This window comes from Cervus canadensis, chromosome 29, assembly GCF_019320065.1.
Source record: "Cervus canadensis isolate Bull #8, Minnesota chromosome 29, ASM1932006v1, whole genome shotgun sequence".
NCBI classification, from domain to species: domain Eukaryota; kingdom Metazoa; phylum Chordata; class Mammalia; order Artiodactyla; family Cervidae; genus Cervus; species Cervus canadensis.
This window is the reverse complement of record NC_057414.1, coordinates 15384465-15411867: the sequence shown is the minus strand read 5'-3', so window position 1 is coordinate 15411867 and position 27403 is coordinate 15384465. Positions and strand designations below refer to the sequence as shown.

At 39.3% G+C, this 27403-nt stretch overlaps 1 protein-coding gene across 3 annotated transcripts; it reads right to left on the bottom strand.

Moving 5' to 3' along the window:
* Positions 1-224: 224 nt before the first annotated feature.
* Positions 225-27016, bottom strand: MED17 (mediator complex subunit 17). 3 transcript variants are annotated; one of them, XM_043451875.1, is made up of 12 exons: positions 26598-27016; positions 24266-24432; positions 23357-23576; positions 21304-21440; positions 21129-21213; positions 20354-20506; positions 18668-18798; positions 17549-17733; positions 6788-6925; positions 4048-4165; positions 2229-2388; positions 225-795 (listed from the first exon to the last, which is right to left on the bottom strand). In XM_043451875.1, exons 1-12 carry the CDS (start codon positions 26845-26847, stop codon positions 584-586), a joined length of 1956 nt encoding a protein of 651 aa, XP_043307810.1. In that variant the 5' UTR covers positions 26848-27016; the 3' UTR covers positions 225-583. The 3 variants fall into 3 exon arrangements, with proteins under 3 accessions (XP_043307810.1, XP_043307811.1, XP_043307812.1); XM_043451876.1 differs by lacking the exon at positions 20354-20506 and having other exon boundaries at positions 26598-26994; XM_043451877.1 differs by lacking the exons at positions 21129-21213; positions 21304-21440 and having other exon boundaries at positions 26598-26994.
* Between the last annotated feature and the right edge of the window lie 387 nt (positions 27017-27403).

Here is a 27403-nt window from a genome sequence, read left to right as displayed (position 1 = left end):
TTATCCACTAACACAAGAGCTGGCTTTAATAGGTGTGGTGGGGAGGGCAGGACAGGCTCCACTGGTTGGAAAGTACTTTGTTGCACTTAGGAGAAAAGATCTGCTTCTCTCATTGTGAGGGAATTCCTGTATGAAAGCTGGATCTTAAGAGTGTTTAAATATTCTTAAGCAATAACAAACAATGGAATGATATGACATAATTCATTTAGGTTAAGAGTTCAGAGTGTCTGGAATTTTTAACCATATACTTTATTTGATGTCAACATCAAAGGGATATTTTAAAAAGCAAATGTCAATCCATGTTAGTAATATTTCAAGTCAACTGCATAAAAAAAGTACATCTCTCCAAGTTTGTATACCCTATAACTGTACATAAAATTTTGCATTTTAAAGCACTTGTCACTTATAAAGTGAAAGGTCTCAAAATGCTAAGTAAACATTTGCTAATTATTACTTTTTAAAAACAATATTCCTTTAGAAGATTACTCTTCTTTGTGCTTATTGTTGATCTGCAAACATTCCTCAAAGTTTCTGGAAACTTCTCTGGGGGAAAAAAAATTTGGAAAATGGTCCAGAAAAAAAATCACAGTAGACAAGGACTAAGTGCAGACATAAGCAGCTCCATTTTATAAACAAAGTTTCGACCTTCCATTTTATTCCACTGAACTTCTTTGAATGGCCCACGAAGATGATTCCATTTGCTATCTTGTAAAACATCACTTTTTGGAAGGTCTTTACACTGGTTACGGGGAAACTGAACCATAATCTTGCTGCCACTTTCAGGGCCATTACGAACTGTGGAGCAAAACCAAAGTATCAATATATTCATTTTCCAAGCTAGAAACAACAAAGATCACACAACTTCACTTTCCACGAGCATAAAAAGCCTTGTTTGTCTACCAACTTGAAAGTGCTTATTTAAAAGTACTTTTCAGGTTCAATATGCTAAAATAAAATTTACTAATTTACAGATATTGTGTGTTTTTGTGTGTGTGCTCAGTAGTGTCTGACTCTGCAATCCTGTGGACTGTAGCCAGCCAGGCTCCTCTATCCATATATAGTTTTCCAGACAAGAATACTGGAGTGGGTTGCCATTTCCTACTCCAGGGGATCTTCCCAACCCAGGGATCAAACTCAAGTCTCCTGCATCGCCTGCACTGGCAGGCAGAGTCTTTACCACTGTGCCACCTGGAAAGCCTCTTATAGATACTAGGCTGGCATAAATATTTATGAATTAACGTTTGTAATATAAAAATGTGGCAAAGATGAGTGTTGGTTTAGGAAAATCAAATGTTCTATGTATTTTCAGAACATCATAATTTTTTTTTCTACAATACTTGAAAACCTAGTCATTTAACAACTTGGTTAATATACACCCACAATGTGATGAAAGGCAAACGTTCAAAATCAGAACTGGAAGGGATGGATGAAAGATTATTCTGAATATGAACTTCAGGTTTTAATGAGGCTTTATAACTCAGGCAAGAAGAAAGGGTATTTAGAAATTCTTATCAATAAAGGTCTCACAATGATCAAGCCTACAGATTCACAAGCTGTGATCCTATGGGGAAGAATGTCTAACTACCTACTCTTTCAAATATTTAGAGCAAGTATTAAAGAAGATCACACTGAAACGATATATAATTGTCAACAAGACAAAATGTTTACATGCCTATCAAAGTGCCCCATTCATGGTAGGTGCTCCTCAAAACACCTCTCTGTTCTATGCCTTGACCATCTTCAGGATCAGATACTATTCTTGTATGTTTGCAGCACTATATTTATAAACTTAAAAAAAAAACCTTTTGGCCCCATCATGCAGCATGTGGAGTCTTAGTTTCCTGACCAGGGACTGAACCTGGGTCCACAGCAGTGAAAGTGAGTCCTAACCACTGATCGATCACCAGGGAACTCCCCAGCAGTATATATTTTAAAAAGCATTTATCCATTGAAAGTTCTGAACTGCAGGAGTAATAATGCTGATGGCATTTTTCAGATAATCTCCTAGGAAAATGTGTTGCCAAGCAAAACATCTTTTATAACTACTATAAAAAGACAATAACCTGTTGCTCTGAATATTAGCTATGATGAGATAAACACTCAACATAATTAATAAAGGAACTCACCTACTACAGAGGTAAGTTACTCTTAAGTATGGTAACTACTAAAGCTAAATGAAAAGGCCAAACTCCCAAAGGTCTCTTCACATTCAGAGCAGCAGAACGTACCTGAGATAGCATAGTCACCATTCGGGGAGGCCACGGTTATGGCGGAGGCATTGCCAATGCTCTCTACAGGCCCCAGTCCCACGTGATTACTGAAGCTCAGGACCTGCCAGCCCATAACCTTGGCTAGCTGCTGAACTGCGTGCACCTGATGCTGTGACATCTGTGAATGAAAAAGGAAACTTCACTGACAATCAGAACAGGTATTTACTCGGCAGTGACTTGACATCATGGCTGTAAAGTGAAATTTCGTTGGGGATTTCACTGCCTAGCAAAGGAACCCTATCTTATGTTTGAGGAATTCTCCTCTGTGTGGGGCAAGGGAACAAGATCCCATCTTCCACTGCAGAAGCTAAAATAGCCTGATGCTTGCTTTCCTGTACACTGGCAGCGGGAACACAGCCCACAAGCTGAACTTGGCCAGCTGGAGCCTCTCACCTGGATCACTGAGTCTGGAGGAACATTAAAACAGCAGCAGGGTGTGTGGCTGAGTATCTTCCACTGGCCCCATCAAGTCCACTCTTCACCCCACTTTGTTCTGGGAAGCTGTCACACTAACAGCTTTTGTATCGATCCTTAGTAAAGAGACAACCCTGAAACCACCCTGAAAGACCCTGACTGATACACAGGGCAACTCAGAGTGCATCTGCCACCAGCAAGGAGGGTGGTGGTGCCGGGATGGCAGCAGCAGGGGCCCTGCCCTGCCTGTGGTTCTTACACCCAGCTTCCTTTGATCCCTGAGCCATTTGCAAGCCTTATTCTCTAGACTTCTTAGCAATTCTGGAAGCTCTTTAACAGGCTTTCATTACACTTCTGCATGTGTGCTCAAGCTAACCAAAGCTATTTTAGGTACAATCAACCAAGAGGTGCCATACCTCACAAATGACCTTTAAATAAAGGCACCATAGAGGCAAATCAGTGTAATAGATTACTGCTTCTAAGATGGAGAGGGTCAGTATTTTTGTAAAACTTTATGTGAAATATACGTTTCATGTGAAAGATATATTAGCATTTCAAAAATCAACCCTTTATCCCATAACTCAGTATTTCAATGGATCATCACAACTCCATGAAGAAGGTAGGAAAAATACTGTTCTTACTTTATAGATGAAAAATAAAAGGTCAAAAAATTTGTCCAGTGTCACAAAGCAAGTCTGTGGTATAGCTGGGTACTAGAACTCAACATTTTCCATATTGTCCCTTACTATGAGGAATGCTGCCTTAGGGCTTACGCATAAAGTGTTCCATTCATCATTATGGAGCATGGATACTATAGTTTTGTATTTGATCATCCTTTCTCTGGTTTTCTTGGATTAATACTTCACTTTCATGTGGTCCTGGAGGTGCTGTAAATCTCGGCTAACAGGAGAAATAAAAAAAGTTTGGTAGTCTCAGAACCGGTCATGCATCTTAAATACAAACCAAGAGTAGAAACAAATCTACAACAGTATCAACATTTTCAATTAGCCAAAAGGTGGTAAATGTGCACTAGAAATCATTGTTGTTTAGTCGCTCAGCTGTTTCTGACTCTCTGTGACCCCCTGGACTGTTGTCCTCTAGGCTCCTGTCCATGGGGACCCTCCAGGCAAGAAGACTGGAGTTGCCATGCCCTGCTCCAGCAGATCTTCGTGATCCAGGATCGAACCCACATCTGTTTGTGTCTCCTGCACTGGCAGACGGGTTCTTTACCACTGAGCTACCTGGGGAGCTCTGCACTAGAAATTAGTTTTCAGGAAGAAACGGCTTTTAAAAAGTAATGTTACTTCTTATCGGCTTTGTTCTTTCAATGGGTAGAGTGGAAGGGGCTCAGGAGCTGTGTTACCTGGGACAGAAGGAAGTCCTGCAGCTCCTGGCCCTCATGAGACAGTGTGATCACCCTCCCATCTCTGTGCACGACCCGGATCTGCTCAACTCCAATATTCAACTGCAGCTGAATGGACCTTTATAGACAACACACACTAAAAATCAGAAATGTCCAAAATTACCTTATACAAATGTCAAGAACCTTTAGAGCAAAGAAAAAGAATACAACAGTTTTGATAATCTACACCAAGACCCATGGGGGGGAGAGTTTCCTCAGGTTCAGTGAAAACTACCAGACTCACTGAACTACTGACACCACAGGCCACGGAGCGCCAGTCTACTCAGAAGGATGCGGGGCAGGAAGCACAGCTTGCCACCCTGCCAGCAGCACCTGCTCCTCTTCTCCTGAGGCCCTGGGGCTGTCCACACAGCAGCCACACACCCATGTTAGATAAGGAGAGATGTGCGCTGAGAGCATGTGGGGCCTGCCCCGGCCCAAAAACCTGGGTCCTCACAGGAGCCACACACTCTTGTAGCAGCTTCACAGGCCCAGATTCCAGGGTCCCCGCAGGAGACTCGGCCCACTGATAACACTCACCCCACCCTGGGACATCCAAAGCCACCCCCAGCAAGGGCTTGTAATTTCTCCCAGTCCAGAACCATGGTACCAACTGGGGATCATTGTTGCCATAAGCAGTGTTGCCTAGTAACACACATGGCATATTTCCTTATCAAGTTACTAGGTAACTAGAGAGAGTTAGCCAAAGGTCAAATTCTCATATAGAAAGGAAAAACAGTTAACTTTTCACTCTCTTCTGAAATAATCAGCTAAGAAGTCAAAATACGTATGCTCTACTAACTCAGCTTAGGTCAAACAAACTCATAAAATAGCCAATGAATATATATATACAGGTCACAAATCTCTTCCAAGTCAGTTCACAAATTTTTAGCATATGACATGTACAAGAAACACAAAACTCCTCAAATAATCCAGGTGAACAAATGCAGAAAAAAACAGCATTATAGCTTTCCACATCTTATAGTAACTCTTTTTTCCTAACTTTGCTTTTACAGCAAATATTTAAGAATTTTTTGGTAACTATATAAAACTGTAATTTTGATGAATTAAAGTTTATATATTTCTTTTGAAGGAAAAACAAACAAAATTCATAAGGCTTACAGAAGAAAAAGACTTATAAATCTAACCACATTTCTGAATTCTCCTTTTTTAAACAAAGGTATAAGGAAAAAGAAATTTGTATCACTATTGGTGGGCGCATACATATGGCAATTACTCTGAAAAGCAAATTAGGGGACTTCCCTGGTGGTCTAGTGGTTAAGAATCCGTCCTCCAATGTAGGGAACTAGGGTTCAATCCTTGGTCAGGGAACTAAAATCCCACACGCTGTGGGGCAACAGCCCACGCACCATGACTGGGGAGAACCTTGTACACCACCAGCACCACCACAGAAGGGTCCTGCGTGCCGCACAAAGGCCCCAAGGGCCACAGCTAAGACCCAACGCAGCCAAAGAACATTTTTAAAAAGGAGGAAGAAAGAAAAGCAAATCAGTTAACATTAATCAAAATTTTAAATGTCCTTATCTTTTGACAAAGCAATTACACTTGGAGGACTTTATCCTATAGACATGGTTGCACAAGTACAAATCACTGTTCTGGCATCCAACTAAAATAAAATGTTCAACAACAGGAAGTTGGGGGGGTTCTAAGAAAGAGAATTACTTTCAATTTTAAGAAGTGTAAGATGAAAAAAATAAAAATAAAAAATAAAAAGTGTAAGATGACCCTACCAGCTACAGAAGATGGGTAAGGACATTCTATACTTCCTTCTACTTTCTCTCCTGTCCTGACACTGACCTCTCTTCCCAGAAGTTTAAAAGGTGTATGCTGGATTCAATGCCCATAATCCCACAGTTTTTTCATCTTAGTTGTAGATGCAAACAATTTCAAATTGATCAATTTTTTCTTTTCCTCTCCTTAGTGCTGTACGTTTGTACCTTTTGACCACCTTCACCAACATCCCACTACTGAAAACTACCAATCTACTATCTGTGTATTAACTTGTGATTTATGAACGTAAATCAAGTAGACAGCTTCTCCAGGAATGCTGGGGACAGAAGTCATTAAGGGCACAATCATGAACTCGAATAGACACAGGGGTTGTTTTAGACTAAACATTATGGAAAGTATGGGCTCTAATATAAATGACCCTCTTCACTTCAAATACCCCAGACTGGCCATGGCCTCCAGGCAAGAACTGAAGTGGATCAGAGTCTGAGGAAGCATGGCAGCTTTCCAGTCAGTGCTGGGGTTCACTCCTGACCATAGCACAAATATGCAGCATTTACGTAGAGACTATGTAAATAGTCTCTATGGCTAGAGACTATTAAATAGAGACTATTTTGGACATTCTTACCTGTCATTTTCTCTTTTTTCCTGTATATTTTGGCCTCACCACGTGGCATGCGGGATCTTAGTTCTCCAACCAAGGATAGAATCCATGACCCATGCAGAGGAAGCATGGAGTCTTAACCACTGGACTGACAGGGAAATCCTTATCTCTTACTTTTAAAAACACTCTACAGCTCAAATAATTTACTGGAATGTTATGCTTCCCTATCAAATAAAACCCCAAATCTTGATGTAATCACTCTACAAACATCAATACATAAAAAGCAACTTAACGTATTAAACAACTTCTTTTCAATACTTACTTGCAAAAAAAAAAAAAAATACTTACTTGCATATCTGTTCATAGCCTTGTGATGTAATTAAGACTTTCACACTAGATTCATAAACATCATTAATATTTGACCAATGAGCCTGTATCTGAGGATCTTCAATGCGACTTGCTAAGCTGTCAATGGTTGCAGCAGTCCTTTTAAAGCAGAGAAGTTAAAATTTTTATAGTCACCATATAAAATAATATGGTAATAAACTGCTTATCAGTTTTATGGTTATTTGAAAACAGATGGTGACTTTCTGAAAATACTACTATTTGAAAAGCAAAGATTTTAAAGAAAAGTCAGATGTAGCTCTGATGTACTGGTTCTCAACTTCACATCACAACACATTTTCAGGCCACACTGATTTCCTTTTAACTTCATTTGTTTTCTGCCACTCAGAAAATCTTACCAGAACACAAGTGAAAGGCATACTTCTAGGATACTAATCTCATCTCTAAAAAGAATAAAAATTATTCATAAATATCAGTATTTGATCCCTGGTAACAAATAACTTGGGACATACCCACATTTGAGAACTATTACTGTCATGGAATTAGCATTTTCAAGAAAAGCTAGAGAGATTTACTGTACAATTAAAACCTATACCCCAAGAAAGAAAAGTATAAGTGAGAAATAAGATTTATCAAGTGATGATTATGTACCATATACTGTAATAAGTGCTTTCATGAATTATTTTAACCTTACAAACAACAAAAGTAGACACTACTATTATTACCTCCATTTTTCAGAAGGAACAAAAGCAGTTAAGCAATGTTTAGTGACTTGCCCAAAGTTCGAAGCTGTTTGGGGCACAAAACCTAGAAGTCTAACTCCAGAGCCAATAATCTTTCCTTTACATTTTATACACACTAATTAATAGCCACTGCCTAGAAACAAAGCATAAATTACATAAATCAACAAAACTATTGAGATCCTCAGTCTAAAATCTGATGTTAGCACTTTATTGAGAGAAGGAAAAGGCATGAGGAAATGGAAGAAATGAGAATAGCTACTGAGGACAAGGGATTTTTATATCAATTTTTATATGCTCTTGTATCCTGCTTCTGCTTTAGTACTGATTTCTTTCAGTCCATTTTTAACTTTCCCTTCTTCTTCTGTGATTTGTTTCCCTGGCAATGCTTCAAGAATTTTTACGGCAGATAAATATGTGAGAGTTTTCACCTCAGTATTAACATATATCAACAAATTGGAATAAAAAGATATATAGCAATTGAGAATTGGTAAAAGAAATTATGGAATATTCACACAATGGGCTATCACATAGCTATTAAAATATCTTTGAAGGCAGGGTTTAAAATTTTATGATACCGTATTTATTAAAAAAAAAAAAAAAACACGCCCTGATACATATACTGTTGACCCATGAACAATGGGTCTGAACTGCACCTGTATACTTACAAGAGCTTTTTCACAAAATAATTACTACAACACTGCACAATTTGTGGTTGCTTGAATCCAGGAATGGCAAATCTGGGAACTGGAGGAACTGCCTGTTTGGTGGCCGAGCACAAGTTATACTTGGATTTTCAATACAGAGGGTCAGTATCCCTAAGTCCTATATTGTTCAGTGGTCAAATGTATGTAAAAACATATAAATGTTAACTGTATGGAGTCACAGATGGGTCAATACACTTACAACATTATTTCTATACCTAAGGGGAGAAAGGGGAACATTTTTTAAAGTTTTGCTGCTTCCAAGATTACAACTACTATTCTGAAACTTTTGTTAGCTGCTCACTCGTGTCTGACTCTCTGCCACCCCATGGTCGCATGGACTGTAGCCTGCCAGGCTCCTCTGTCCATGGAATTCTCCAGGCAAGAATACTAGAGTAGGTGGCCATTCCCTTCTCCAGGGGATTTTCCTGACCAGGAATCTAACGCAGGTCTCCTGCATTGCAGGCAGGCAGATTCTTCACTGCCTGAGCCACCAGGGAAGCCCAATTCTGAAACAAAATGGTTCTAAAGATAATGTTTCCCATGCCCCTCATTTATTTCAGGGAATATTTAACTTTATGGTTAATCAGAAATTTGCAACATTAACAATATACTCAAATTAATTAATAGCTTTTATACTTGAAATGTACAAAGGGAAAGTAACAAGTCATCTAACATAGTATTCCTACTGTTTATAAGGAACCTGGGTATCCACTATTCAACTTGACCAGAGTCCTTTAACCCCAATTGAGAGAATTAGATATTAAGTAACTTGCCCAAAATTACTCAGCAAGTGGCTGAGCCCTGGCGGAAGTGTATCTTTCATCCTGAATTCCTTACTCCTTTCAATATATCATGCTGTTGTCTCAACATGTCTTCCTAATTCATTTTACAGAAAGTTTCCATCCTGAGACCAAAGACTAATATAAAACCATGACAAATAAAGCTATGACTGTATTAACAGGAAAAATAAATTAAAATTCAAAGTAAAATGTCATCCACAAAAACAGTGTGCCCTCACCTGCTGAGTACCATCAAGGCACAATCACTGAACGAAGTAAAAACAGACCTCTTCGCCAACTGCCAATAATGAAACAGAAGAGCACCCTGTGGCATTTGGAAAAGACTTTGTTTAGGTCCAATCATGCCAAGTTCTTTAGTAAATGATGTATGGAAGAAAGAAAATGAGAGGGGCAGTTCCAAGATGGTCAAGGAATAGGATGGGGAGACCACTTTCTCCCCCATAAATTCATCAAAAGATCATTTGAATGCTGACCAACTTCCACAAAGCAATTTCTGAATGCTGGCGGAAGACCCAGAAAGGCAGCCCATTCACTTCAAAAGGAAGCAGGACAAAATATAAAAGACAAAGAGGCCAAAGAGTTAGGGACAGAGACCTGTCCTGGGGAAGGAGTCGTGAAAGAGGAGAAGTTTCCAAACAGCAGAAAACCCTCTCACCAGCGGCTCTGTGGGGAGTTTTGGATGTCAGAGGGCAACATAACTGGGAGAAAAAAAAAAAAACAAAAACCCACAGAATACACACCTAACTGCAACTCCCAGCGGGGAAGCAGCCCAGACGCTTGCCTCCACCACCAGCGAGCAGGGGCTGGACAGGGAGGTGCGGGCTCTAACCTAAGGTGCAGCCTGCCCTGCTCACAGAACAAAGGACTGAGCGATCACCAAAGGAGAGCTGGCTGGCTGTGGACCGGCCCCTCCCCCCACCAGAGGCAGAGAGGCAGGCGGGCGACAGTCAGAGCCAGAAGGCAAGGGGCAATCTCGGCCCCCAGGCCTGGCATCCTAGACCAAATTGTGAGCCGGCTCCCAGTTGCTAACCATGTCCTCCTGGGGTCCTGGATGGCTGACAATTGCCAGGAGGGTCGCAGCCTGAGATTAGCTCACCAGAGGACACACAGAGCACACCCAGGAAACCGAGCGTCTAGGACCAGGGAGGTGATTAAGACACACAGCCCACCTGGGGAGAGTGTGCTCACCAAGCATCTGGTCGCCGAAGCTGCTCGGACCTGGGAAGGGCACAAAACGCAGGCACAATCGAGTCTGTGCCCTTGCAGAGTACCCGAGAACCTGAGCAGCTTAGACCTGGGAAGTGCATGCAACCCAGGGCCTGTGTTAGACTGTTCCCCTGCAGAGCACCCTGGAGCCTGAGCAGTGTAGACGGGGAAAGCACACGCCGTGAGCGGGGGCACACCCAGTGTGGTCCACACACTGCGCGCGCTCCCCACACACGCCAGTGATATCTGTGTGCAGCGTTCCTCCCTCCCTGCAGCACAACTGAACAAGCGAGCCTAAACAAGGGACCACCTTCACCCCCGTGTGTCGGGGCAGAAATTAGACACTGAAGAGACCTGCCAACAGAGGAAGCCAAATGAAACAAAGAAGGGGGAACCGCTCTGGAAGTGAGGTGCAACAGATTAAAACCCTGTAGTTAACTAAGAACTGGAGGGGGCCTGGAGACCTTGAGAAGAAGTACAAGCTGTAACAAGGAACTATCTGAAACTGAACTGACCCCACACTGCCCCCAACAGCTCCAGAGAAATTCCTAGACATATTTTTACTATTATCCCTTCTAAAATTTTTTAAGTTCTTTATTGCTCCTTTAATTTTCATTTTTATAAACTACTATTACCTTGCAAAAAAAAGACCCTATTTTAAAGCAAATTTCATACATTTTTTATAATTTTTTGATTGATTTTGTTTTGTATTTTTAATATTGTATTTTTGAGACTCTAACCTCTACTCTAGATTTTTAATCTTTGCTTTTTGGTATTTGTTATCAATTTTGTACCTTTAAGAATCTAATCTCCAGTATCCATTTTCACTTAGGGGGGTGTGATTATTGACTTGATTGCTCTCTCCCCTTCTGACTCTCCCTTTTCTCCTCCTGGTCACCTCTATCTCCTCCCTCCCTCCTCTCTTCTCCATGTAACTCCATGAACCTCTCTGAGTGTTACAGGCTGTAGAGAGCACATAGGGAACTGATTACTGGCTAGACTGCTCTCTCCCTTTTTGATTCCCCCTCCTCCGCCTGGTCACCTCTATCTCCCTCCTCCATCTTCTCTTCTCCATGTAACTCTGTGAACCTCTCTGGGTGTCCCTCACTGTGGAGAATTTTTTCACCATTAACCCTGATGTTTTATCATCTGTGCTGTATGGATGCAGAAGTCTTGAGGCTACTGTAAAAATAAGACTGAAAGCCAGAGGCAGGAGGCTTAAATCCAAAACTTGACAACTCCTGATCCCAGGGCACATTAACAGATAAGAGCTCATCCAAAAGCCTCCATACTGACACTGAAACCAAGCTCCATCCAAGAGCCAACAAGCTCCAGAGCAAGACATACCACTCTAATTCTCCAGCAAAGCAGGAACACAGTCCTGAGCATTAAAAGACAGGCTGCCCAAAGCCATGCCAAACCCACAGATGCCCCAAAACTCACTACTGGACACTTCATTGCACTCCAGAGAGAAGAGATCCAGCTCCACCCACCAGAACATAGACTCAAGCTTCCCTAACCAGGAAACCTTGACAAGCCACTAGTCCAACCCTACCCACAAGGGAGGAACCTCCACAATAAAGAGGAACCACAAACTTCCAGCCTACAGAAAGGGTACCCCAAACACAGCAATCTAAACAAAATGAAAAGGCAGAGAAATATTCAGCAGGTAAAGGAACATGATAAATGCCCACCAAACCAAACAAAAGAGGAGGAGATAGGGAGTCTACCTGAAAAAGAATTCAGAATAATGATAGTAAAGAAAATCTTGTAAACAAAATGGAGTTACAGTTGAATAGACTAGAGACAAGGATTGAGAAGATGCAGGAAATGTTTAACAAGGACCTAGAAGAAATAAAAAAGAGTCAATCAATAATGAATAACACAATAACTGAGATCAAAAGCACTCTGGAGGTAACCAACAGTAGAATAACTGAGGCAGAAGATAGAATAAGTAAGATGGAAGATAGAATGGTGGAAATAAATGAAACAGAGAGGAAAAAAGATAAAAGAATTAAAAGAAATGAGGACAACCTCAGAGACCTCTGGGACAATGTTAAACGCCCCAACATTTGAATCATAGGAGTCCCAGAAGAAGACAAAAAGAAAGGCCATGAGAAAATACTTGAGGAGATAATAGTCGAAAACTTCCCTAAAATGGGGCAGGAAATAACCACCCAAGTCCAAGAAACCCAGAGTCCCAAACAGGATAAACCCAAGGCGAAACACTGCAAGACACGTATGAATCGTATTAATGAAGATCAAACACAAAGAACAAATATTAAAAGCAGTAAGATAAAAACAACAATACACAAGGGGATCCCCATAAGGATAACAGCTCATCTTTCAACAGAAATTCTTCAGGCCAGAATGGAATAGCAGAACATACTTAAAGTGATGAAAGAGAAAAACCCACAACCCAGATTACTATACCCAGCCAGGATCTCATTCAAATACTAAGGAGAAATCAAAAGCTTTACAGACAAGCAAAAGCTGAGAGAATTCAGCACCACCAAACCAGCTCTTCAACAAATGCTAAAGGATCTTCTCTAGACAGGAAACACAGAAAAGATGTATAAACTCGAACCCAAAACAACAAAGTAAATGACAGCAGGATCATACTTATCAATAATTACCTTAAATGTAAATGGGTTGAATGCCCCAACCAAAAGACAAAGACTGGCTGAATGGATACAAAAACAAGACCCCATATATGCTGTCTACAAGAGACCCACCTCAAAACAAGGGACACATAAAGTGAAGGACTGGAAAAAGACTTTTCATGCAAACGGAGACCAAAAGAAAGCAGGAGTAGCAATACTCATATCAGATAGAATCGATTTTGAAATAAAGGACGTGTAAAAAGACAAAGAAGGACACTACATAGTGATCAAAGGATCAATCCAAGAAGACTTAACAATTATAAACATATATGTACCCAACATAGGAGCACCAGAATAAGTAAGGCAAATGCTAACAAGTATGAAAGGGGAAATTAATAGTAACCCAACAATAATGGGAGACTTTAATACCCCACTCACACTTATGGATATATCAATCGAACAGAAAATTAGCAAGGAAATACAAACTTTAAGTGATACAATGGATACAGTTAGACATAATTGATATCTATAGGACATTTCACCCCAAAACAATGAATTTCACCTTTTTCTCAAGGGCACACAGAACATTCTCCAGGTTAGATCACATCCTGGGCCATAAATCTAGCCTTGGTAAATTCAAAAAAATTGAAGTCATTCCACGCCATCTTTTCTGATCACAATGCAGTAAGGTTAGATGTCAACTACAGGAAAAAAACTATTAAAAATACAAACATAGGGAGGCTAAACAACACGCTTCTGACTAAACAACAAATCACAGAAGAAATCAAAATATTCACAGAAACAAATGAAAACACGACAAACCAAAACCTATGGGATTCAGAAAAAGCAGTGCTATGGGGGTGGTTCATAGCAATACAAGCTTACCTCAAGAAACAAGAGAAAAATCAAATAAATAACCTAACTTTACAACTAAAGCAATTAGAAAAAGAAGAAAGGAAGAATGCCAGGGTTAGTAAAAGGAAAGAAATCATAAAAATTAGGGCAGAAATAAAAGAAAAAGAAATAAAGGAGCCTATAGCAAAAATCAACAAAACTAAAAGCTGGTTCTTTCAGAAGATAAAATAGACAAACTATTAGCCAGACTCATCAAGCAAAAAAGGGAGAAGAAGCAAATCAACAAAATTAGAAATGAAAATGGAGAAATCACAACAGACAACACTGAAATACAAAGGATCATAACAGACTAGTATCAGCAACTATATCACAATAAAATGGACAACCTGGAAGAAATGGACTAATTCTTAGAAAAGCATAACCTTCCAAAACTGAACCAGGAAGAAATAGAAAACCTTAACGGATCTATCACAAGCACAGAAATAGAAACTGTAATTAAAAATCTTCCAACAAACAAAAGCCCAGGACCAGATGGCTTCACAGCTGATTTCTACCAAAAATTTAGAGAAGAGCTAACACCTATCTTACTCAAACTCTCCCAGAAAATTGGAGAGGAAGGTAAACTGCCAAACTCATTCTATGAGGCCACCATCACCCTAATACCAAAACCAGACAAAAATGCCACAAAAACAGAAAACTACAGGCCAATATCACTAATGAACATAGGTGCAAAAATCCTTAACAAAATTCTAGCAAACCAGAATCCAACAACATATTAAAAAGATCATACATCATGATCAAGTGGGCTTTATCCCAGGGATGCAAAGATTCTTCAATATTCAAATCAATCAATATGATACACCACATTAATAAATTGAAAGATAAAAACCATATGGTTATCTCAATAGGTGCAGAGAAAGCCTTTGACAAAATTCAACATCCATTTATGATAAAAACCCTCCAGAAAGCAGGCATAAAAGGAACATACCTCAAGATAATAAAAGTCATATATAATAAACCCACAGCAAACGATATCCTCAATGGTGAAAAACTGAAAGCATTTTCCCTAAAGTCAGGAACAAGAAAAGGGTGCCCACTCTCACCACTACTATTCAACATAGTTTTGGAAGTTTTAGCCACAGCAATCAGGAAAAAAAAAAAAGAAATAAAAGGAATCCAGATTGGAAAAGAAGAAGTGAAACTCTCACTGTTTGCAGATGACATGATCCTCTACATAGAAAACCCTAAAGACATTATCAGAAAATTACTAGAGCTAATCAATGAATATAGTCAAATAGCAGTATATAAAATCAATACACAGAAATCCCTTGCATTCCTATACACGAACAATGAGAAAACAGAAAGAGAAATTAAGGAAACAATTCCATTCACCATTGCAACAAAAAGAATAAAATACTTAGGACTAAATCTACCTAAAGAAACAAAAGACCTATATACAGAAAACTATAAAACACTAATGAAAGAAATCAAAGATGACACAAATAGATGGAGAAGTATACCAAATTCATGGATCAGAAGTATCAATGAAGTGAAAATGAGTATACTACCCAAAGGAATCTATAGATTCAATGCAATCCCTATCAAGCTACCAATGGTATTTTTCACAGAACTAGAACAAATAATTTCACAATTTGTATGGAAATACAAAACACCTCAAATAATCAAAGCAATCTTGAGAAGGAAGAATGGAACTGGAGGAATCAACCTGCCTGACTTCAGGCTACACTACAAAGCTATAGTCATCAAGACAGTATAGTACTGGCACAAAGACAGAAATATAGATCAGTGGAACAGAATAGAAAGCCCAGAGATAAATCCTCGCACCTATGGACAGCTTATCTTTGACAAAGGAGGCAAGAATATACAATGGAGAAAAGACAATCTCTTTAACAAGTGGTGCTCGGAAAACTGGTCAACCACTTGTAAAAGAATGAAACTAGAACACTTTCTAACACCGTACACAAAAATAAACTCAAAATGGATTAAAGATCTAAATGTAAGACCAGAAACTATAAAACTCCTAGAGAAAAACATCGGCAAAACACTCTCTGACATAAATCACAGCAGGATCCTCTATGACCCACCTCCCAGAATATTGGAAATAAAAGGAAAAATAAACAAATGGGACCTAATTAGGCTTAAAAGCTTTTGCACAATGAAGGAAACTCTAAGCAAGGTGAAAAAATAGCCTTCAGAATAGGAGAAAATAATAGCAAACGAAGCAACTGACAAAGAATTAATCTCAAAAATATACAAGCAGCTCATGCAGCTCAACACTAGAAAAATAAATGACCCAATCAAAAACTGGGCCAAAGAACTAAACAGGCATTTCTCCAAAGACGACCTATAGATGGCTAACAACACATGAAAAGATGCTCAACATCACTCATTATCAGAGAAATGCAAATCAAAACCACAATGAGGTATTATCTCATTCTGGTCAGAATGGCTGCTATCAAAAAGTCTACAAACAATAAATACTGGAAAGGGCGTGGAGAAAACGGAACCCTCTTAAACTGTTAGTGGGAATGCAAACTAGTACAGCCACTATGGAGAACAGTGTCGAGATTCCTTATAAAACTGGAAACAGAACTGCCATAAGACCCAGAAATCCCACTGCTGGATATACACACCAAGGAAACCAGAATTGAAAGGGACACGTGTACCCCAATGTTCATTGCAGCACTGTTTACAATAGCCAGGACATGGAAGCAACCTAGATGTTCATCAGCAGATGAATGGTTAAGAAAGTTGTGGTACATATACACAATATTGGATGTTGGAATATTAGTCAGCTATTAAAACCAATGTATTTGAATCAGTTCTAATAATATGGATGAAACTGGAGCCTACTATACAGGGTGAAGTAAGTCAGAAAGAAAAAGACCAAAACAGTACATTAATGCAATTATATGTAATTTAGAAAGATGGTAATGATGACCCTATATGCAAGACAGCAAAACAGACACAGATGTATAAAACAGTCTTTTTGACTCTGTGGCAGAAGGAGAGGGTGGGATGATTTGAGAGAATAGCATTGAAACATGTATATTACCATGTGTGAGATAGATCACCAGTCCACTTGCAATGCATGAAACAGGGCACTCAAAGCCAGTCCACTGGGACAACCCTGAGGGTTAGGGTGGGGAGGGAAGAGGGAGGGCGGTTCAGGATGGGGGACACATGTACACCCATGGCTGATTCATGTCAATGTATGGCAAAAACCACTAAAATGTTGTAAAATAATTAGCCTCCAATTAAAATAAATAAATTAAAAAAAAAAAAAAGAACGAAAATGAGCTTTGAAGTTAGGCCTGAATCCTGACTTTGCTAATCTTTTAGTTGTGTAACCTTGAGCAAGTTGCACAACTTCTCTGAATCCCAGTCTTACCATCAATAAAAAATGTGCTAACACGACCTGACCCAGAACTAAGGATTAAATAAGTCAACATATAGGAAAGTGCCTTCCAAAATCCTAAAATGCGGGACAACCAAAAAATATATGGAAAGTTTCAAAAAAGGTTTCAATCAGTTCAGAAAAAGTAGCTCATGGATGGGTTATCGCAGAACGTTTGGTGTTCCAAGTCACATTCCTAGTCAGCTGTCTTTCAAAACTTTAATGCCAAGTGTTAGAAATAAAAAAGTTACATGGGCAGTAGATCTAAGACTTCCCCAAACTTGACAGGGCCATCTACAACCATAAACTCTTATACCGCAGTCACCTCCCTCTCCCTGGGAAAAAGGATTAAAGTATGCCAAAAATAATGTACATAAAGTAACATAAAGAAAAAAGGACTGCAGTTTCAAAGAAAGATAGTAACTTTGTCCTTACCTACTCCTCAGAAATATATGCTTTGCTTGTTTAATTATTTTTTCCAGAAGCCCTTCACTTGACTGTATGGAATTAATTTCATTTTTATCAAAAGCTTGAGGACCAGAAAGTCTCATTCTCTTGTGGCCGAAAGGTGCACTTGCTGGATGTGGCATCATAATTGAACTCAAGGTCTGTTTATGAAACTGTAACAAGAACAGCCATTTTCAACGGCCAGTACCCACATATTAACTACACAATGTTCGAACAAATCATGGCTTACAGTTTGGAAACATGAAAGCAATGGATTGGAAGCACATATAAAGGTAGTCTAGGCACACAGATAACATGTTAACATCTACTGCTGCTGCTGCTGCTAAGTCGCTTCAGTCATGTCCAACTCTGTGAGACCCCATAGACGGCAGCCTATAAGGCTCTGCCGTCCCTGGGATTCTCCAGGCAAGAACACTGGAGTGGGCTTAACATCTACTAGGCTATGCTAAATGTAAGTTAGTAAAGAAAAGGTCTCTCTCCAGCTGTCGTTCATTTTTATGTTAAAACTTTAATAAAAAACAAAAATAAATATTCTTCAGTAAGTCCCATTGACAGAACACATGCAATCAGTAGATAGTTATTCTACCATATCCTGGATTAGAGGCTCTAAAACCTGGGTACAACAGAACCACCTTAGGAATATAAAAAAATACTGATCCTTGCACCATCACAACTAACTAGACCAGATCTGGGGGTGAGGCATGGGCAGCTGGAATATATATTCCTATTAAAAGATTCTCAGGACAGTTCTAAATGACCTGTAAGTAGAATGTATCCTGAAATAATTCAAGTAATCCTGTTCACAGACACTGGCAAGACATTTTCCGATTACCCAATCAGAATCAACCTTTAGCATGCGTTTCCTACACCTCTCTATAAAACCTGTGCTAGAATAGAAACTATGCTTGGTCACAGAGACTATACTTAGATTTTCTCTTTATTCCCTGAGCCCATAACAAGATCTTTCACAGCACTAGTGAATGTCATTGCTTTATGAAAAATGAGGACTCAGCAGTGGGGAGGGTGTGTACTTTCACTGCTGTAGGTACGCTTACCACAATGCAAAGAAAACATTTATTACATTACCTCTCTAATCAGTAGATGCAAATTATGCTCTAGAACATAAAGATGGTCCTCTGGACTTTGCTTCTCAGTAGTAGATTTGGGGGATTTCTTATCATTTGAAGAATGGCACAAAGAAATAGATAACTGCAAGCCTATTTATAAAAATAAGTAGGACAGACATAAATAACCTACAATATGGAAAAGCACAAACTATTTTCATTAAGTATTACCACAGCCCATTCTCGAAAGATACATTCTGAACTCAAAAGGAGGTTTTTGTGATTAACATTTTTATACCAAAATGACTACCCATGAATACGATAAACTACCATGTATTCAATTTCTATTGACTTACAATGAGGCTGCTGACCTTCAGCTATGGCTAAAGACAGGTGAACAGAAACTGTAATTTGCTACTTCTAGATTTTAAATTAAAAAATAAAACAGAGTTAATATCTGGTATTACTGATTAGAAGACGTTCCCTGTTCCCATGAGAATCAGGATGAAAATTTTTCACTCCAGAAACCCATTCTCTCAGCAAGATCGAAGAAGATACTCAGAATTTATGTAAAATAACAAGTGGAGCTAATTAAAAATTGATCTCTTGGTAAATCTAACTGCTTCTGAAAAATATTTTAAATCCAATTTCCACAAATTTAGGATATTATGGATATTTAATTAAGCATTTTCTAAATAGAAACACTAATTGAAAAAGATACATGCACCCCAATGTTCATAGAAGCATTATACACAATTGCCAAGGTATGGAAGCAACAAATGAATAGATAAAAAACATGTGGTATATAAATACAATGGAGTACTACTCAGTCATAAAAAATGACATTTTGCCACATGCAACAACATGGATGGACTTAAGAGAGTACTATGCTAAATGAAATTAGAGAAAGACAAATACTGCATGGTATCACTTACAAATGGATTCTAAAAAATAAAACAAACTATTGAATATAACAAAAAAGAAACAGACACAGAGAACAAATTACTGGTTACTAGTGGGGAGAGGGAAGCAAGGAGGGGCAACATAGGGGCAGAGGATTAAGAATACACAAAAGACCTTGAAGGACACATCGAACGGTAAAACTACTTGTGATTATGAAAGAGTTTTTTGCTTCTTGTGTTTTTTTTGGTTTCCTATTATGCACATCTTAACTTTTAAGAACTAAACGTTATTTTTAAAACTTAAAGTAAAAACTATGTATAAAATAAGTTACAAGGATCTATATTTTATAATAACTGTAAATGGAATACAACTTTTAAAGAGTGTAAATCACTATGTTGTACACCTGAAACTTATACATCAACTATACCTCAATAAAAAAATTAAAAATTTTTAAAAATTAAGCATTTTCTAATTGACATCTCATAATAAAAGGACCTTAGGAAATCTTCTACAAATAGTGTTGGCATAAACACCTCAAAGCAACCGTTACCTAATAACAGGTTTGCCAGGGCAAACTTCAACAGATATTGTTTAAAGCCCAGGAGTGACACCACTGAGGACACAGGACAGTCAGCAGTGCAGACTGGGCTGCACACTTTGCTGGCTGTTATGGCCGTTATTAGGGACTGCACGCTACTTCTCTGCTGTTACCATTCCTTCAACACACCCAAACAGCTACCCTCTTTGTCCTGGCCCCCAAATCACAAAGTTTTAATTATCACTCAATAGGGTAGGCTGCACTTACTTGGGAAGGGCTGAGAGATAATCTGATTTTTCACCACAATGTGAGGGATCTGTGATTTAATTTGAACAGCTTCCCGGGAGAGCTGTGCAAAAATTTCTTTACATAAGAGAACATTTTGTGCTGCTTCTAATTTTGTCTGCCAATGTGGGGAACCTGAAAGACAGGGAACACGCATATATATTAATTACCTAATTGTTATTACTTTTTTAAGATTTTTGTTGCACTAGGTCTTTGTTGCAGCTCTTGGGCCTAGCTACCCTACAGCATATGGGATCCTAGTTCCCTGACCAGGGATCGAATCTGTGTCCCCGCACTCCCTACCACCAGGGAAGTCCCTTAATTACCTAACTATCTTAGGCATTAATTAGCTTAAATGATGGTCTAAATACATACAACAAAAGTTCAGAAAACTATGTATTACAGCATATCCTTTCCAAGATATAGAATATTTTACTTCTTCAACACAGAGAAAACTGGTAAATAAGTTCAACCTTTCAAAAAAGACTGTACAGGAATTCCTTCGTGATCCTGTCATGAGGATTCTGCACCCTCACTGCTGAGGGCCTGTGTTGCATTCCTAGTCAGAGAACTAAAATTCCACAAGGTGCATGGTGTGGTGAAAAAAAAAAAAACTGTACAGCTATTCACTAATAATTGATTAACAAATAATAAAGTCATATTTCCAATTGCTCTTATTTAAAGTACCTATTTTTCCCAACTATATTTACTTTTAGTCAGGGCAGACAAGACCAGAAGTTAGAGAACAGAACTATACCTGGTTTGGATTTAGGCAAAGGTCGTTTGAAGAGGTTAACTGTGCCAAGGTCACCTATGTCTGGAGCCTGTTTTTGAATTGAAACCTATGTGAAAATTATAACACAAAAATATGTTAGCGAATTAGCTTCTGGGCTATTAATAAGAAATTACTTGAAAAATACTTAGACAAATACCCTGATATATGCAGACCCTTCTAAATCACTAGGAATCTGGACATCAAGGGGACAGTAATCTTCAGGTATCTTCTTGTCTAGATCAATATCTGTATTCTTTATTACTTCAAATGTACCATGATGGGGAAACAAAGACCCTAATGGGATATTAAAAACAGGAAAATCAAAACAGTTAACATGCTTATTCAGTTAACATGCTTATCTCAGTGAAGCATACATTAAGTTCCCACCAAAAATGTGTATTTCAGGGGGGTGGGGAGGGAGAGGCATGGTAAGCAAAAAGAAGAAAGGAAGCAGGAGAAAACAGCTATTTACCTTAAAAAAAATAACATCTTAGTCTAATGGTATCATTATAAGAACGCCACAGGCTATCCAAACTGTTTTATTTCAATGGAGTTTTGATAAAATGAATATAATTCTAGACTATATATATATGTATATTCACAGTAATGTAAGTAATATAATCTACTTACACAGATTTAAACCTTGGAGACTAAACACTTCTGGAGCTCAGCCTCTGTAATAAGGTTGCGATTGAAGGATTCTGAATTCAACAAGAGGACAAAAAGATAGCATATACACCACTTTTTGTCAACCAACTCCTAGACTTTATGTGATGTCTTTGTATGTAGTACATAAGTTTGAGATAGCTGCCCTGGGCTGCTGAATTACTTGAGGAGGGCATAGATAAATGTAACTGCTATGTGATAATAAGAAAAGATGCTCAAGATTTTCTTGCAATTAAAAACATTATGTAATCAAATCCTCTTATATCACAAGTAACTGTTTTAGGTAAAGTTCTTATGCAAATTATTTGTTGAGAAGAGCTTATAATGTCCAAAGCCAGAAAGTACTGTTTCTATAAACTATCTATTAAAATGTAAAAATGTCTTTGTCATCTTAATTCATCTTTTGATGGAACTTTACCATTAGAACTCAAAATTTCCCAATTCACATCAATACTAAGGCATGCAGGTCCTTGAGTTAAACCACTGCAAATTACATTCCTTTAATTTGAAGATACTCATGGCTTGCTCTGGCAAATGAATCCTTTTCAAAATATCACTCCACTACTGTTATCTCAGTAATTACAGCCAGGGCTCCTTGCTTTTTTTTTTATCCCTTGACACTGAAGAGCTTTTACCCCACTGAGCTGTGAATCTTACAAACTTTTACTGTATAGATCCTCTGAATACACTTCGGCAGCTTAAAGACATTGCCACAATTGCTTTGAGAAACCTGCTATTACATATTATAGCTCAACAACAAAGAATTTATACCAGAAGATGTGAAGTCAAGACATCCAACTTTGTTATATACTCCAACAAAATATATTCCTTAAGTTAAGGTTGCAGCCCTGGATGAATGGAAAAAAGGTGAAGTGTTTTCACCATTGTATCTCTTTACCCAGGAGTTAACAACAGCTTACCAGACTTAAGGAAGAAAAACAGAATAAGAAAGAATAGAAATGTCTCTTTTTTTCTTTTATGCTCAGTGTTTAAGGGACTGATCAAACTTCCCAACTGAGGAGTCCAGTCCTGCCTGCTTATTTCTGACTAAAACGTCTATTATGGTTCGGGGTGTGTTAGCACATAAACTCTATCTCTGAACTTTCTGTTAAGTGAACCTAAATTTTTTTCAAATTAACTATATATCTTTATATACAGCTGACTTCCCAGGTGGCACCAGTGGTAAAGAACCTGCCTGCCAATGCAGGAGATGCAGGAAATGCAGATTCGATCCCTGGGTCAGGAAGAACCCCTGGAGTAAGAAATGGCAACCCATTCCAATATTCTTGCCTGGAAAATTTCATGGACAGAGGAGCCTGGTGGGCTATATAGTCCTTGGGGTTGCAAAGGGTCAGGAACAACTGAACCTACACACATATATAAAGCTATGATGAGAATAATTTGAGTTTTTTCAGGCTTATGTGTACAGAAATTAAAATTTCAAAATGTAACATGTAATTGAGAATATTATTATAAAAGAATCGATGTTTATAGTTTTTAACAAACTATTGTTAAAAAGCAGAGTTTTTCACAGTTATCTATACCTGCACTTCTGTAGCTCAGATCGCCAAGAATTTTATCTCCAACTTTTCTAAGCTTCCAGTGTTGCCTCAATCTCAAAAGCTCAGAGTTGAAGTCTCTTTGTAGCTTATTTTCTTGGTTTTCAGTGACTGATTTTGTCAGTCTCTCTGCCCCCTTCAGTAGGATCTGTGCTGCTCCAGCAAGTGACTTCTTTTTAGATATTAACTGCAACGTCTGAGGATTCTATCAGAAACAATCCAGAAGTGTAGGGCTGTATTATTTTTAAATGATTTTTTAAAATGATACATTTCTTCAATAAAAAAATACCTACTCAAGGGAAAATTAGAAAAGGAGAGGGGAGAAAAGCACATAATAATGTTTAAAAGAATAATAACCTTAACCCATTTCTTTGGTCACTTGATAAGAGACTTATGCTAAACTAAAACACTACACCATCAGAACTTAACACTGCATAAACCTGGCCCAGCCTAGGTTAGGCTCCCCTCTCTGCACTGCCATTCCTCTCCTCATGTATGCCACTCTCCACGTCACCCACAAGAACACCCTTTCAAGGCACTCATTTATACTTCAGAGAAAAGTCTATAATTGGAAAAGTGATGAGAAATCAAAACCTATGTATTAAATATACATACATAAATATCCATAGTCACTATCAATTCCAAAAAGCCAAGTTTAGTAAAAGTTTTCTGGCTGCATAAGAATCAAAATGATAAAGGTTCATAAAAATGTCACAATTTTTGATCACATTACAGAACCTAATTTTGAGTTTTTGGAGAGCTTTAAGACAGTCTATAAAACTTCATGTGGACTTAATTTTGCATCTAAGGAAAAGGAAACAATACACACAGCCTAAAAGATGGTACTGAGACTTAATAAAATGGCACCATTATTCAATCAAAGCCCACAAATACCTGTTTTGGAGGAAGTGCATCCTGAGAGACAGGATCAAGAGTCATAAATTTTTTATCCCTAACAATACTAAGAACATCATAGAGAACACACATCTCTGTCAGGGCACTTCTCAAATTGTTCCTCACTGAATCCCAAGGCCAAAGGGAGGGTTGAAATTTCACCAATCCTAAAAAGTGAAAGAAAAAAGTAAATACCGAATATTAGTTATAGAAAACTCACTTAGAGATTCAAAAGTACTAAAAAAAAGAAAAAAAGTACTAAAAGAAGAAATAATGAATTCTATTTCAAATTGTTCCCTCTTTTATCCCATTCACTCCACCCTTTCTAGAATCTTTGTTAACATTTAAGTTGGCATTCCTACAATGGCAAAACAAATATGGTATCTAATTTCCTAAGTTAAATCTAACATTACAGCATGATAGTAGTCATTCAAATCTTTAAAATCTAAGCAAGCCTTCTTAATAACCTTTTTTTCCTTCCAGCTTTTAAAACCTGAAGAATTGTTGAGAATTTTCAATACACAGAAAAGTACAAAATTAAAAATGACCTATAATGGCAGCATTCTGATAGTAAACACTATTATCTTACAACCTCTTAATCACTTTTAGGAATTAAATTTCACCATAGAGAGTTCAAACAACAGAAATACAGAGTAAAAAGCGAAAGCTTTCCTTTATTCCCCACCCCTAATTCTCTCTCCTCCTGAGAGGCAATCACTAGTAACTGTTGGGGTATCCCCACCCGAATTTTTTTTTATGTATTTATATATACTTCCAATTTTCCATTACTTGCTTCCCCCGCCGCTCAATATGTCCTAAAGTCACCTTCACATCAGAATATAGATCTACTTCATTCTTTTAACACTGTAAGATATTCTGGAGCATGCACTGTGTTCTCAGTTGCTCAGTCGTGTCTGAAGCATAGATATACAGTAAAGTCAAGAATTCTCTGGCAGTCCAGTGGTTAGGACTCTGCTGTTCCACTGCAGGGGGCCCGGCTTTGATCCCTGGTAGGGGAACTAAGATCCCTGCAAGCTGTGCGATGTGACCAAAAATAATAATAACTGAACAATGTACAGTAAGTTTAACCATTTGTGTGTAATGGGCACATAGACTGGTTCCAACAATGCCAGTTTTGGCCTATTTTTTCAAAGGACTGTCTTCTTTTCAGTTTGAAGAAACTCTGAATATCAGGGCTATTAACCGTTTGTGTGTCATATGTGTTGTATATACATTCCCCAGCCTGTCATTTATCTTTTTACTTTGTCTGTGGCATCTTTTTCCATTACTATTTTTAAATTTTATGCAATTAATACACCTATCTTTTCTTTCATAACTTCTGTGTTTCCCATCTTGCTTAAGAAGTTCTCTCCTGGGATTTCCCTGGTGGGCCAGTAGCTAAGACTCTGCATTTCCAATGCAGGGGGTTTGGGTTTGATCCCTAGTTAGGGAACTAAATCCCACATACAACTAAAGATCCAACCCAGCTAAAAAAGTAATAAATATGGGGGGGGGGGGAGAAAAAGAAGGTCTTTCCTAGTGCCAAAGTTACATGATTATAACTTCTTGCCAATATTTTACCTTATTTTCTTCATCTTCATTTCAATCCTTGTGGAAATATTTCTGTGTGAGGTCTGAGGTAGTATTTACCAAATGGATCCCTATTTGTCCTAACACAGCTGGCTTGAAATGCTATCTTTAAATTCCGATTTACACAAGGTTTGTTCACACAACTAAATCAAGAACTGCTGGATTCTTTTTATTTACGACACTAAGAATCCAAAACCACTCATACTTTTTCTATAGCTCTCTCCTAACTAGTTTTATTTTCCCTATAATCCATTTACTACACATATAGCATCCAGCGTAATCTTCTGTAAACAAAATCACCTGTCTACTTGACATCTTTCAAAAGCTTTCAGCTGTCCTTCTAATAAAAGCCAAACGCTTACCCTGGTTGACTGGTTCTACGTGATTTGGCCTCTGCCTACCTTCTAGACCTTATCACATACTCCTATCAACATAATCTCTCAGTAGGAGTTAGTAACATGCATCTTGCACATGGAAACACAGTGATTAGTTCAAAGTCACATAGCTAATAAACGGCAGAATCGAGACGCGAACTCGATGGCTCCTAACCAGGGTGCCACATAGAGATGTTCTACTGAAAACACACACACTCCCCCAGCGACAGGGTCTCACAGGCTGACTCTCAAGGAAACCTGCGCAGACACGAGTACTGAGAGGCGAGCAGCGCCCGAAAGTGTCCGGACGCCGCAGCCCCGCGCGGCCACATTCAAGGCGCCTCACCGGGCGCGCCCCGCGGCCTCACCTTCCTCGTCGTCCTGGTCAGCGCTGGACCCCGCGCCCGCCCAGTCCTGCGCGTCGCCCTCGGCGCCCGCCGCCTCCTCCTCCTCGGAGCCGGAGCCCTGGCTGAAGTCGATCCGCTGGGCCAGGCGCGCCAGGTTCTGCGACATGGACAGAGGCTGCAGGTACGTCTCGGTGCCGTCCAGGCCCACCTCCTGGACCTGCTTCTCGCAGGCCGACTCGATGCTGATCCGCACGGCGCGCACCCCAGACATGCTGGCGGGGGTGGCGCGGCGCCCGCACCGGGCGACAACCGAGGGAGGGAGTGGGAGCGCCTCGGGGCACCCGGAACCGCGACGCAACGGAGGCTCCTGAGGAGACGGAGTGCGGCTCCAGGCCCGGAAACAAAGGCCACACTGGACGCTTTCCCACAATGCACTGCACGCCCCGGCCCCTGGCCCGGCTCGCAGTCTCGCGGGAGGAAAGCGGCCGGCGCGGGGCCCACACTTCCGGCCGCGCGCCTGGGTTGAATCCCGCTGCGGCGCGCCAAGAGGTTCTAGGTCTATGAAAGCCATGGCCGGTCGCGGGAAGGCAGGATCCCTGCGGTCTTCCTCCGTTTTAACTGTTGCTTGTTGGAAAGTGATGGAGGAAGGCAGGAAGAAGTCGGCCGAAAAGGGGTAGGGAAAAGGAGGTGAATGGGCCCCTGCATCTTAGCAACGAGAGGCCCTCCGAGAGTGCGGAGATGTGAGGGGAACGACGGATCTGAAGACTTGTAAAATCTCATCAGACAAGTTTAAAGAGTTGTAAAATAAGGGCGTGGTTTGAGGAAAA

Coding starts and splice junctions, on each gene's coding strand:
- MED17 (XM_043451875.1), bottom strand. CDS start 26,847: ATGTCTGGGGTGCGCGCCGTGCGGATCAGCATCGAGTCGGCCTGCGAG. Junction 21,214..21,303: donor AAGGGTCTGCATATATCAGG/GTATTTGTCTAA, acceptor ATTTTCACATAG/GTTTCAATTCAAAAACAGGC. Junction 20,507..21,128: donor TTTGCCTAAATCCAAACCAG/GTATAGTTCTGT, acceptor CCTGTCTTTCAG/GTTCCCCACATTGGCAGACA.